The sequence below is a fragment of the Phascolarctos cinereus genome, unplaced genomic scaffold, assembly GCF_003287225.1.
Source record: "Phascolarctos cinereus isolate Bilbo 61053 unplaced genomic scaffold, phaCin_HiC Scaffold_4;HRSCAF=312, whole genome shotgun sequence".
Lineage (NCBI taxonomy): Eukaryota > Metazoa > Chordata > Mammalia > Diprotodontia > Phascolarctidae > Phascolarctos > Phascolarctos cinereus.
In genome coordinates this window covers 422,273,443-422,285,905 of record NW_027555847.1, presented here as the reverse complement: position 1 = coordinate 422,285,905, position 12,463 = coordinate 422,273,443, and the positions used below count along the sequence as shown (strand labels likewise).

Genomic DNA, 12,463 nt, shown 5'->3' with positions numbered 1-12,463 from the left:
TATTTCTAAGTCCTCAGATTCACAAACCAAGACAAAGTCTCACAGATGACTTGCAAAAGAAAGAGATATTCCTTTTCCTACTTTGTATGCAACCTCCATTTTAGAACTGTTTGAACTTGCCTTTGTGATAAAATATTATTTAGGATAGCTTAAGTTTTATTTTTATTGATCTACATATTTACCTATCAACTTTCTTTACTTGATGTAACATTAGAATAAATCTTAATGAAGCTTCCACTTGATGAAGCAGCCAGAATACTCTTATTTTTCCGAAGTAATATCAACTGAATCACAATTATTCATATCAATGTTCTCCAAAGCAAAGAATAATAATAGAAAGACCCTACTATGTGCCTGAGTGTTCCAGTTAAGAATAATAAGAATATTTAAAATAAGCTATCAAGCCACTGGAACATAATGACACCTCTGAAGTATTTGTACTATATCTGTATGTGAATAGGGATATTCAAGTAGTCAGCAGAAGCATGTGCAGTACAGGCATCCTACAGGGCCCTGGCAGCTGGGATCCAAGGGGCCCCATAGTGTTTCCAGGGTCTGACCTGCCCACACAGCAGGCTCCTTTAACAGCAGCCCTTCATAGGCCACTCAATCCATGCTCCCAGCTTGGCCCAGAACAGGTACCCATAACAGATTTTAAAATAAATCTTCTTCACTAAATAAGGATTCAAAGATCAATTTTGATATGGAAATTGATACCCTCCACTTGTAAAATTCTCTCTTTGATATTTTATCTTTGCATGTTGACTAAATTTCTGAGGGAGAAGAGGTTGTTTTGCTTTCTTCTAGAATAGCATCCTATGGACTCTGTACAGCTTTTTGCCCTTTATTACTAATGCTTCTGGACAATTTTTTTCATGATATCTTAGAATATAGCATCTAAATTCTTTTTTTTTTCTGAAGAAGAATTCTGTTACTCAGTCACCATTGTCTTTTCAGTTTTCTTGACTTGTAGAAATATCATCTTTCTTAAAGTGTGCTACATTTTTGTAGATTTATTTTAATTTTATTTAATTTATTTAAAATTTGTTTAAATTTTAAAATATATTTTAAATTAATGTGGCAAGCCTACATTAACAGACCACTTGCCTCTTAAAACCTTTTATACTTTTCTCAAATAATTTCTCAATCACCTGATCTCAAAGCACTTTGTACAGCTTATATTCACTCATTATACTCTAATGTATAATTTCCTTACATTTCAATATGTCTTATATTACCCCTACTAAACTATAAGGCAAGAACATTGTTTATTATCTTCATATCTTCCTTAATGAATAGCATGGTGATTAAGAAATCTTTGTTAAGTTGTATTGAATTAAATAGTGATTCATAAGTACATGTAGTCTATGAACAATGTTAAAAAAAAGTTTCCATGACATTGGTTAGTTTGAAATAATTTTAGGATTGGTACTAAAAATCCTATTAAGGAAAGAATGAAAGGAAAATCTTCACAAATTTTATTTGACAGGTAACTGTCAATTTAAAAAATCTGGACTCCCAAATTATTCAGTTTACTTATTGCTGATTAATTTTCTGGAGTATAGATAAGAATTACATAGCATGAGAAGACAATTTTGCATTTTTGGTCCCTTGACATTAAACATTATATATATATATATATATATATATATATATATATATATATATATATATATATATATATATATATATATATATATATATCTCACACCATATACCAAAATAAAATCAAAATGGGTTCATGACTTAGATATAAAGGTGAATACTATAAGTAAACTGGGAAAACAAGGAATAGTTTACCTCTCAGATCTATGGAGAACAGAAGAATTCATGACCAAACAGGAGATAGAGAACACTATGAAAAACAAAATGGACAATTTTGATTACATTAAATTTAAAAGTTTTTGCACAAACAAAGCCAATGAAACTAAGATTACGACAAGGTAGAAAATTGGGAAAGCATTTTTACAACCAATCTCTCTGATAAGGGCCTCATTTCTAAAATATATAGAGAATTAAAACAAATTTATAAGAATACAAGATATTCCCCAATTGATAAATGGTCAAAGGATATGAACAGACACTTCTCAGATGAAGAAATTAAAGCCATCTAGAGTCATATGAAAGAATTCTCTAAATCATTATTGATTATAGAAATGCAAATCAAAACAACTCTGAGGTACCACACGATACATTACTTGGTGGTGCAGGAACTGGTTTGGGTATAGTTAATTCTATAGACCTTGAGACCTTGGCTAGCAGACTGCGCAGTGCTGGACAAGATGTTTCTCAAGCTTTGACTGTGAATGCCCAATGGTTACCCACAACGATCCTGCCACACCAAAATACATTACAATACCAAGGCCAATTTTTACAAGTCTTTAATAATAGCATCCTCGTTAATTTACACCTTATGAAAAACATTGGTGTTTTATTTAATTGGACTAAATGTTCCTTGCAAAACTTATATACCCTCATACAGAAGGAAAATGCCCAAAGATTACTACAGGAAGGTAACTCTCACATATGGAACGATATACTTGACTTGTCAGATGTATGGAAAAAGCAAAAACCTGAGAATGCTAGATGCACTCCACTTTGGTGCGCTGGAACTATTATACTCTACCAAGTTAAAACTTGGACTGTTATGTGCCAATTTCATGTAATACCTTTTGTCTTACATAAATACTTTGCTTTACCTCATATCTATGGAAACTATATAGATTGGTATAATGTAACTCATACTCTGTCTGATTGTGTTGTAACTAATGGAGGGATTGTTTGTGGGATGATGACTCGGCAGATGGAACCCTGCCTTCTCTCACATTCATCCAATTTGTGTGATCTAACTTTATACCCAGTGAGTAACTTTTCTATGATATATGAAGTATCTACTCAATATGTTTGTATAGCCTCTAATAATCACTCTGACCTTCTATCTGTAGATATTACTACTGTTCCATTTTCTGGTTGCTTATCCAATGTATCTTTCCTACGCTGGCAAGGAAATGATTTTTACTTTCCACCAGACACTAACCTAGTTAAAAATTTTGCTTGGGTACCCCAATCTTTGCCTCTACCTCATGTGTCTCTATCTCTATATCCCCTTATGAACATCTTGAATCAGTCGACTGAAATCAAAAAGTTATTAGAGTCCAACCAACGCGCGTTAAATGAACATCGAATACAGACTCTTATAGCCGCAGGAAGACTAGTCGAAGCTTCTCATTTAGTGACTCAGATACTAATCATCATTGGTATGATTTTCTTTTTAAATCTCCTACTGCTACTATGTATTTTAATTCCTTAGCTACCCCATACTACTACTTGCTTTGTTCTTTTTATGTCTTTGTATATGCAATTGTTGTATGTATACCAAAATACGCACTATATACACTCATGTCACACCTTTGCCCCTCACCTATTATTCTCATGATCTTAAGGCCAAGTGAAATGGAAATTGGAAATTCCCCTTTAAATTAATAAGATCACTCAAATAAATAGGTTCAGTTCAAATCTCGGTCATGACCGTTCCATATCTCCTGAGTGTTCTTGGCCTAGCATTCCAGGAACTAGCCATTCCTAGGTCACGTTGACATGGAGGGTTGGCTCCTCTCCTTGTGAGACGTGATGTTATTAAAAAACAAAATACCAAGCCTCAGGCGGATGGGAGCGTGGCTAAGGTCAGATGTGTATTGGACAAACCATGAATAGCGCAAGCATCAAAAAGGGCTTCTTGGCCCCAAGCCTTCTTTGTTTAGAACAATATAAAAACACTGCGTCCTGTAAGCCCGCTGAGCCTCACCCGCGGGAAGGACGCTTCGCCCGGGAAAATCTTTACACAATTCAAGTTTGTACTGGCTGCAACGGGGCTCCCAGCCGTTGATTGACTTTGGAGGTTCCCTTGAATTGGTGATGTATTCTCTTCCATTACCGACTCTCTTGATCGGTGCTATATTATTGATTGTTCTTATTATTTATGCTTTCTATGCAAATTCAAACTATCTGTGCTTTGCTTCTTCTAAATAAATTATCTATTTCCTATTATTTTCTGGTGCATTGGAGAGTGTCATTTATAGGAGCGAATCCGAACCTCACTAAATCCTATTAATACAAAATTGGCGTCACGAACAGGATTCGCTGTATAAATGCCTTTCTTTAAGAGAAATGTTGAGCCCCGGGCTCCGGTAGAGGTCCCCGGTTGGGAGGACCCTCCGTTTTCCTCGCTCGCAAAAACCTGGTCACAGTGTACAGGACCTAGTGAGGATTGGGGGAGCAGGGTGAGGAACGGAAGGCCCTCACAGTTGACTGCATGTTTATCTAATATTCCAATTGAAAAGGGGAAAGAAATGAGTGGAGTATGCCGAAGAGGGTGGGCTCTTCTGACTGCATATAGGACAGTGTGTTTGGAGTTAGACAGGAAGGAGGAAGAGAAAGCACAAATGGAGAAAGAAATGTCTGAATTGCAGGGTCGATTGTCTATGCTGCAGTGCCAGAATTTTATATTAGGGGATCAAGCTAGGAATTATCAAAATGTAGCCGAGAAGGCTGCTGTTCGGGTGGCACAGTATAAATATAGAAATAGGCGAGGAAAAGTGAATAAAAGGAAAGTGCATGCTGTAATCGCCGCAGCAAATATGAATTGGGACCCTGATACTTGGGACGGCGATATTTGGGATGAGGATGACGACGGGTGGGAAGAAGTGATAGAGGAGGAAATTCCGGACGTTAAGGAGGGGAAGCTCGGCCGATAGTTAGGAGAAAAGCCGAAAAGGAGGGAACTAACCCACCCAGGGTGACTGAAATTACGGAAGATTACTCCCAAAGAGAAATTACGGATTTGCTTAGTAGGTTCTCACAGCGGTCGGGAGAACCTGCAATCTCCTGGCTTGTAAGATTGAGTGATGGGGGAGCAGGAGGAGTGTGGTTAGATCCTAAGGACTGTTTAAAATTTTTAAGCCTGACCTCCAATCCCTTTGTACAACAGGCATTTCGTGATCACGGCCAGGTAGCACTCAATAGTAATGGTGCAAACACCACAATTTTAGAGCTAGTAGCTCAAGGATTGAGGACCCAGTATCCCGATTCCTCTATGTGGCCAAATGCCGCCCGCCCGTGGTATACTCTTAAGGATGGGATTCAAAAACTAAAGGAAGAAGTTATGAAAACTGCGGTTGTAGTAGGAGAAGCTGATACCTACACTGATACCCCTGTGATTGCTGTACATCGGGCCCCCGTTGTTAAAACCGCCCCTGCGACATATAAACATCTGATTCTGACTTTATTAGTAGCAGCCACGGGAGAATCTTTAGGACAAGTAATTGACAAACTGTCCCAACTGGGAGATCTTGGGGAATTTAGGGATGTGGGAGAAACTGCTTCCAGAGACTGGGGAAAGCCCCGATCTAGTTCACAGAACAGACTAACCCGGAGGGAGCTATTCTCAGCCCTTCTGAAGGCTGGAGTAAATAGGGAAGAGATAGATGGAATTCCCACTTCCGAACTAGCCCAGTTGTATAAGAAAAAAGTGAAAAACGCTGGTCAAGTTTCGGCTTTGAATGCTGTTACTCCCAGTGCTCCTCCCTCACTATACCCCTTCATTGGACCATTTTAAAGGGGACTAGGAAAAAGGCCAAACCCTTCGTGTCCATGCTTTGCATACTGATTATCGGCCTCATGTTCCAATAACTATTTTTTGGAGGAATGGTTCAACCACCAAGGCAAATGCCCTAGTGGACACGGGGGCGGAGGCCACGTTAATATATGGAAATCCTTCAAAGTTTAAAAAAGGAATACCTATAACTATATCTGGATTAGGGGGCGATGAAATCCCTGCTAAACAAGTTCAACTAGAAATGAAAATTGGCAACTTTTCTAAAAGAGAATATACCGTGGTTGTAGTTCCTATACCAGAATATATTGTAGGGATAGATATATTAAAAGGAATGACTTTATATTTACCAGACGGAAAGTATCAATTCGCTGCCCGCTCCCTTCAAATATGCGCTATAGTAGGGAAGTTGAGAATACCCCCTGTCATATTACCTACTCCATCCCAGATAGTAAATCTCAAACAATATAGAATTCCTGGAGGAATAGCAGAAATTACTAAAACTATACAGGAATATGTACAAGCTGGGGTAATGATCCCGACCACTACTGCATGGAATAACCCAGTTTGGCCAGTTAGAAAATCTGATGGCTCATGGAGAATGACAGTGGATTATAGACAACTCAATAAATTTACTCCACCTCTACACGCCGCTGTACCGGATACAATATCCTTAATTGAGATATACAAGCCTATAAAGGTTTCTGGTATGCGGTAATAGATCTGGCTAATGCTTTTTTCACTATACCCATAGACCCCAAACAATGGGATCAGTTTGCATTCACATGGCAAGGCAGGCAATATACCTTTACACGACTCCCACAAGGCTATATACATAGCCCAACCATTTGCCACCGAATTGTAGCTGAGCATTTAGATGAGTTGAAATGGTCTGATGTGAAAATAACTCATTATATTGATGATATTTTAATACAGGCAGAGAATAAAGAGGTGGTAGAGAAAAGATTAACTCAACTAATAGAACATATGAAGGAGAAGGGATGGGAGATTAATCCTGATAAAATTCAAGGTCCAGCTCAAAGTGTGAATTTTTAGGAATAATTTGGAATAAGGGTCATAGAGAAATCCTCCCCAAGGCCAAGCAAAAAATATTAGATTTTTCACCTCCTAGGGACAAAAGAGAAGCTCAAAAGTTCGTTGGGTTGTTTGGTTTTGGAGGAATCACATTCCTCATTTAGGTCAGATTTTGAAGCCATTGTATAAAGTTACCCGGAAAAAGTATGCATTTGAATGGGGGGAAACAGAATCGAAAGCCTTTGAGGAAGCCAAAATAGCTATTCAAACTGCCCTGGATCTTTGGCCTGTACAGCCAGGGCCGATGGAATTGCAAGTTACAGTTTTGCATGGATATGCTGATTGGAGTTTATGGCAAAAACAACAGGGCAGGAATGTTCCTTTAGGATTTTGGTCGCGGAAACTGCCACCTGCTGGCCAAAATTATACTCCTTTTGAACAACAATTATTGGCTGCATATTGGGCCCTGGTAGAGACAGAACATTTAACTTTAAACCATGAAGTTGTATTGAGGCCAGCCATACCCATTATGAGTTGGATTATGGGGACCCCCGCCTCACATAAAATAGGACATGCCCAAGAATCATCAATTATTAAATGGAAATGGTATTTGCAAAATAGAGTCAAGACAGGCAGATCGGGTGTTTCCACCTTGCATGAAAAGGTATTAGAATTATCAAAACATTCCAATGATGTTGATATACCAAAAACTTATGAACAATCGCCCGTCTCTTGGAATAGCGGGTATGATTTGTTATCCCCTGAACAAAAGAATCATGCCTGGTTTACGGATGGGTCGGCTAAATATATAGGATCTAAAAGGTGCTGGAAAGCTGTAGCCTATAACCCTTCATGCAATACTATTTTGGAAAGCTCTGGTGAAGGCCGGAGTAGCCAATGGGCCGAATTAGTGGCTGTCTATCAAGTAATTCAAAAGGAACAAGGTGGCCAATGTCATATATATACTGATTCCTGGGCCGTAGCCAATGGCCTAGCAGTTTGGATGCCAATTTGGAAGAAACACGAATGGAAAATTAGAGACAAAGATGTGTGGGGAAAAGAATTATGGGAACAAATATGGGAATGGTGTCAATGTACTAATGTATCTGTATTTCATGTAGATGCCCATGTGAATCAAGATTCTGTGGAACGTGAGTATAATGCCCGTGCTGATGAATTATCCAAACTTCAAGGAAAAGCTTTAAAGGTCACCCCCAGAAAGGAAAACGAAACACAATTAGGAAAATGGGTCCATATCACCGCAGGACATCTTGGCGCTCTTGCATCTTACAGGTGGGCATTAGACAGAGGGATTAACATACCTCTGGATCTATTTAAGCAAATAGTACAAAACTGCATACAATGTCAATTATTTGCTCATCGGCCTGTGCCGAAGAAAATCACTGGAGAATTGGCTAGAGGGTCTTTACCTGCTCAAATTTGGCAAATAGACTATATTGGACCCTTACCTGTTAGTCAGGGGTGTCAATATGCCTGCACTTGTGTGGACACCTACTCTGGGGTATTAGTTGCCTGCCCCTATAAACGGGCTACCCAGAAAAACACTTGTAAACCCTAGATATTATTTCTCTTTATTATGGGACCCCCCTACAAATACAGAGTGATAATGGTACACATTTTAAAGGTAAGGATATAGATGAGTATTGTAAATATAATAATATAGAATGGATTTACCATATACCATATTATCCCCAAGCCGCTGGTTTGATAGAAAGAATGAACGGATTATTAAAGGAGAAACTAAAGAAATTAAGTGAGAACCATGATTTGAAGAGATGGAAAGAAAATTTGTTTGAGGCCTTAAAGCAATTAAATAACAGGCCTCTGACTGATGGGGGTGGGACTCCTCTTTCAAGAATGATGACTCCTAATTTACAAATAAGGAGAATTTCGTCCCCCTTGACCATTCAATGGTGGACTTTACATGAGAATGCTAGGCAGCCCTGGCATGCCTCTTTAGGCTCCGCTGGGTATGATCTATATGTAATTCATGATGTCCATATTCCTCCATTAGGCCAACAACTGTGTTCTACAGGAGTAGGAGTTAAGCTCCCTGAAGGACACTATGGACAATTGTTCTCTAGATCTGGTTTAGCCCTAAACAACCAAGTCCATGTCTTGGGTGGAGTCATAGACAATGACTATAGAGGAGAAATTAAAGTTTGTTTACATAACTCTCATGAAAGCGAACCTTTTGAATGTAAGACTGGTGAGAGAATTTGTCAACTAGTGATATTACCCTATTTAAATGGTTCGTGGCAGAAAATCAATGGGTCTCCTGACTCCACAGAAAGAGGAGATCAGGGATTTGGGAGCTCTAATAATAGTGACATCTCCTGGATACCAGAAAAGGCAATTCCTGGTACTAAAGTTTGGATAAAGAAGCATCAATCTGATAGACCAAGGCCAGCTGAGCTCATCGCACAAGGAAACACTAATACTGCCATAGTAGTATACCCTGGTGATGATAAGTGGTATCATGTCCCACTAACCCAAATGTTTTTGCGAAATTAAGTGTTTTACAGTGTTTTCCTGCTACACGCTAACTATGGCATGGACTCCAGGTATTCCAGTGGGAACTCCTCAGCAAGGACCGCGTACTGATTCCATCTACGTTGGTGAAAACAACACCCAGATCATGAATTGGTCATACCCATTCAACGTAGAAGTTTGGGACGCCCCTCTATTTCCCCTAATGAGAGTCAATTTAACTAGTTTTAATCTAACTGTAACTGCAGCAAACGGTACCAATATATCCTGTACCCTTACAAGTTGGCCACCTAGTCCATATTTTCCTAAAAGGTTAAGATCTGTAACATATAATTGGACACAAGTAAACTCCACCTACACTGTCTCACTATCACAAGCGGACGACAGAAAATATTTTTATTGTCGTAACACCTCCAATGGGCTGTATGAAGAATATCTAAACCAATTAGTATGGGTTGTACCTGTGACTCCGAAACCTCCTGGAATAATTCGTGTCCCCCGCTCATGTACTAACACCTCTATCTTGCAACACAAAATAGTGTTTCATTATAATGTAACTTTTCCCTCTTTAGAAAGTTGTGTCAGGAAAAAAAGAGCTTGGTATGATACATTACTTGGTGGTGCAGGAACTGGTTTGGGTATAGTTAATTCTATAGACCTTGAGACCTTGGCTAGCAGACTGCGCAGTGCTGGACAAGATGTTTCTCAAGCTTTGACTGTGAATGCCCAATGGTTACCCACAACGATCCTGCCACACCAAAATACATTACAATACCAAGGCCAATTTTTACAAGTCTTTAATAATAGCATCCTCGTTAATTTACACCTTATGAAAAACATTGGTGTTTTATTTAATTGGACTAAATGTTCCTTGCAAAACTTATATACCCTCATACAGAAGGAAAATGCCCAAAGATTACTACAGGAAGGTAACTCTCACATATGGAACGATATACTTGACTTGTCAGATGTATGGAAAAAGCAAAAACCTGAGAATGCTAGATGCACTCCACTTTGGTGCGCTGGAACTATTATACTCTACCAAGTTAAAACTTGGACTGTTATGTGCCAATTTCATGTAATACCTTTTGTCTTACATAAATACTTTGCTTTACCTCATATCTATGGAAACTATATAGATTGGTATAATGTAACTCATACTCTGTCTGATTGTGTTGTAACTAATGGAGGGATTGTTTGTGGGATGATGACTCGGCAGATGGAACCCTGCCTTCTCTCACATTCATCCAATTTGTGTGATCTAACTTTATACCCAGTGAGTAACTTTTCTATGATATATGAAGTATCTACTCAATATGTTTGTATAGCCTCTAATAATCACTCTGACCTTCTATCTGTAGATATTACTACTGTTCCATTTTCTGGTTGCTTATCCAATGTATCTTTCCTACGCTGGCAAGGAAATGATTTTTACTTTCCACCAGACACTAACCTAGTTAAAAATTTTGCTTGGGTACCCCAATCTTTGCCTCTACCTCATGTGTCTCTATCTCTATATCCCCTTATGAACATCTTGAATCAGTCGACTGAAATCAAAAAGTTATTAGAGTCCAACCAACGCGCGTTAAATGAACATCGAATACAGACTCTTATAGCCGCAGGAAGACTAGTCGAAGCTTCTCATTTAGTGATCTCAGATACTAATCATCATTGGTATGATTTTCTTTTTAAATCTCCTACTGCTACTATGTATTTTAATTCCTTAGCTACCCCCATACTACTACTTGCTTTGTTCTTTTTATGTCTTTGTATATGCAATTGTTGTATGTATACCAAAATACGCACTATATACACTCATGTCACACCTTTGCCCCTCACCTATTATTCTCATGATCTTAAGGCCAAGTGAAATGGAAATTGGAAATTCCCCTTTAAATTAATAAGATCACTCAAATAAATAGGTTCAGTTCAAATCTCGGTCATGACCGTTCCATATCTCCTGAGTGTTCTTGGCCTAGCATTCCAGGAACTAGCCATTCCTAGGTCACGTTGACATGGAGGGTTGGCTCCTCTCCTTGTGAGACGTGATGTTATTAAAAAACAAAATACCAAGCCTCAGGCGGATGGGAGCGTGGCTAAGGTCAGATGTGTATTGGACAAACCATGAATAGCGCAAGCATCAAAAAGGGTTCTTGGCCCCAAGCCTTCTTTGTTTAGAACAATATAAAAACACTGCGTCCTGTAAGCCCGCTGAGCCTCACCCGCGGGAAGGACGCTTCGCCCGGGAAAATCTTTACACAATTCAAGTTTGTACTGGCTGCAACGGGGCTCCCAGCCGTTGATTGACTTTGGAGGTTCCCTTGAATTGGTGATGTATTCTCTTCCATTACCGACTCTCTTGATCGGTGCTATATTATTGATTGTTCTTATTATTTATGCTTTCTATGCAAATTCAAACTATCTGTGCTTTGCTTCTTCTAAATAAATTATCTATTTCCTATTATTTTCTGGTGCATTGGAGAGTGTCATTTATAGGAGCGAATCCGAACCTCACTAAATCCTATTAATACACCACATCAAACCTATCAGAAGGGCCAACATGACAAAGCAGGAAAATGATAAATGTTGGAGAAGATGTGGGAAAATTGGAACACTAATGCATTGTTGGTAGAGTTGTGAAATGGTCCAACCACTTTGGAGAACAATTTGGAACTATGCCCAAAGGGATATAAAATGCTGCATACCCTTTGACCCAGCAATAGCACTTCAAGGGCTACATACCAAAGAGATCACACAAATGGTAAAACAAGCAACATGTACAAAAATATTCATAGGAGCTCTTTTTGTGGTGGCAAAGAATTGGAAATTGAGAGGATGTTCATCAGTTGGGGAATGGCTGAACAGGTTGTGGTGTATGAATATAATGGAATACTATTGTACTATAAGAAATGATGAGCAGGTGACTTCAGAAAAAACTGGAAAGATTTGTATGGTCTGATGCTGAGTGAAGTGAGCAGATCCAAGAGAATATTGTACACAATAACAGCCATATTGTGTGATTACTAATATTGATCAAGTTAACCCTTCTCAGCAATATAATGACCTAAGACATCCCCAGAGGCCTCGTGATGGAAAAAGCTATCCACATCCAAAGAAAGAATTATGGAAGTTGAATCACTATTATTTGTTTCTCTTCTGCTCAGTTTCATTTCCTCTTTCTGATGGTTCCTCCAATTGGTTTTAATTTTTACTTACAACTTCACTAATTTGAAAATAGTTTTAATAGGAATGTAAATGTACAGCCTATATCAGATTGTACACCATATTGGGGAGGGTTGTGAGGAA

General features: G+C 38.6%; 1 protein-coding gene across 1 annotated transcript; it reads left to right on the top strand.

Moving 5' to 3' along the window:
- Positions 1–3,787: 3,787 nt before the first annotated feature.
- On the top strand, positions 3,788–11,621 carry LOC144456955 (uncharacterized). The gene is made up of 3 exons (XM_078153326.1): positions 3,788–3,912; positions 7,768–7,797; positions 9,183–11,621. The coding sequence occupies exon 3, from the start codon at positions 9,216–9,218 to the stop codon at positions 11,025–11,027; it is 1,812 nt and encodes a 603-aa protein (XP_078009452.1). The 5' UTR covers positions 3,788–3,912; positions 7,768–7,797; positions 9,183–9,215; the 3' UTR covers positions 11,028–11,621.
- Positions 11,622–12,463: the final 842 nt, after the last annotated feature.

Coding starts and splice junctions, on each gene's coding strand:
- LOC144456955 (XM_078153326.1), top strand. CDS start 9,216: ATGGCATGGACTCCAGGTATTCCAGTGGGAACTCCTCAGCAAGGACCG.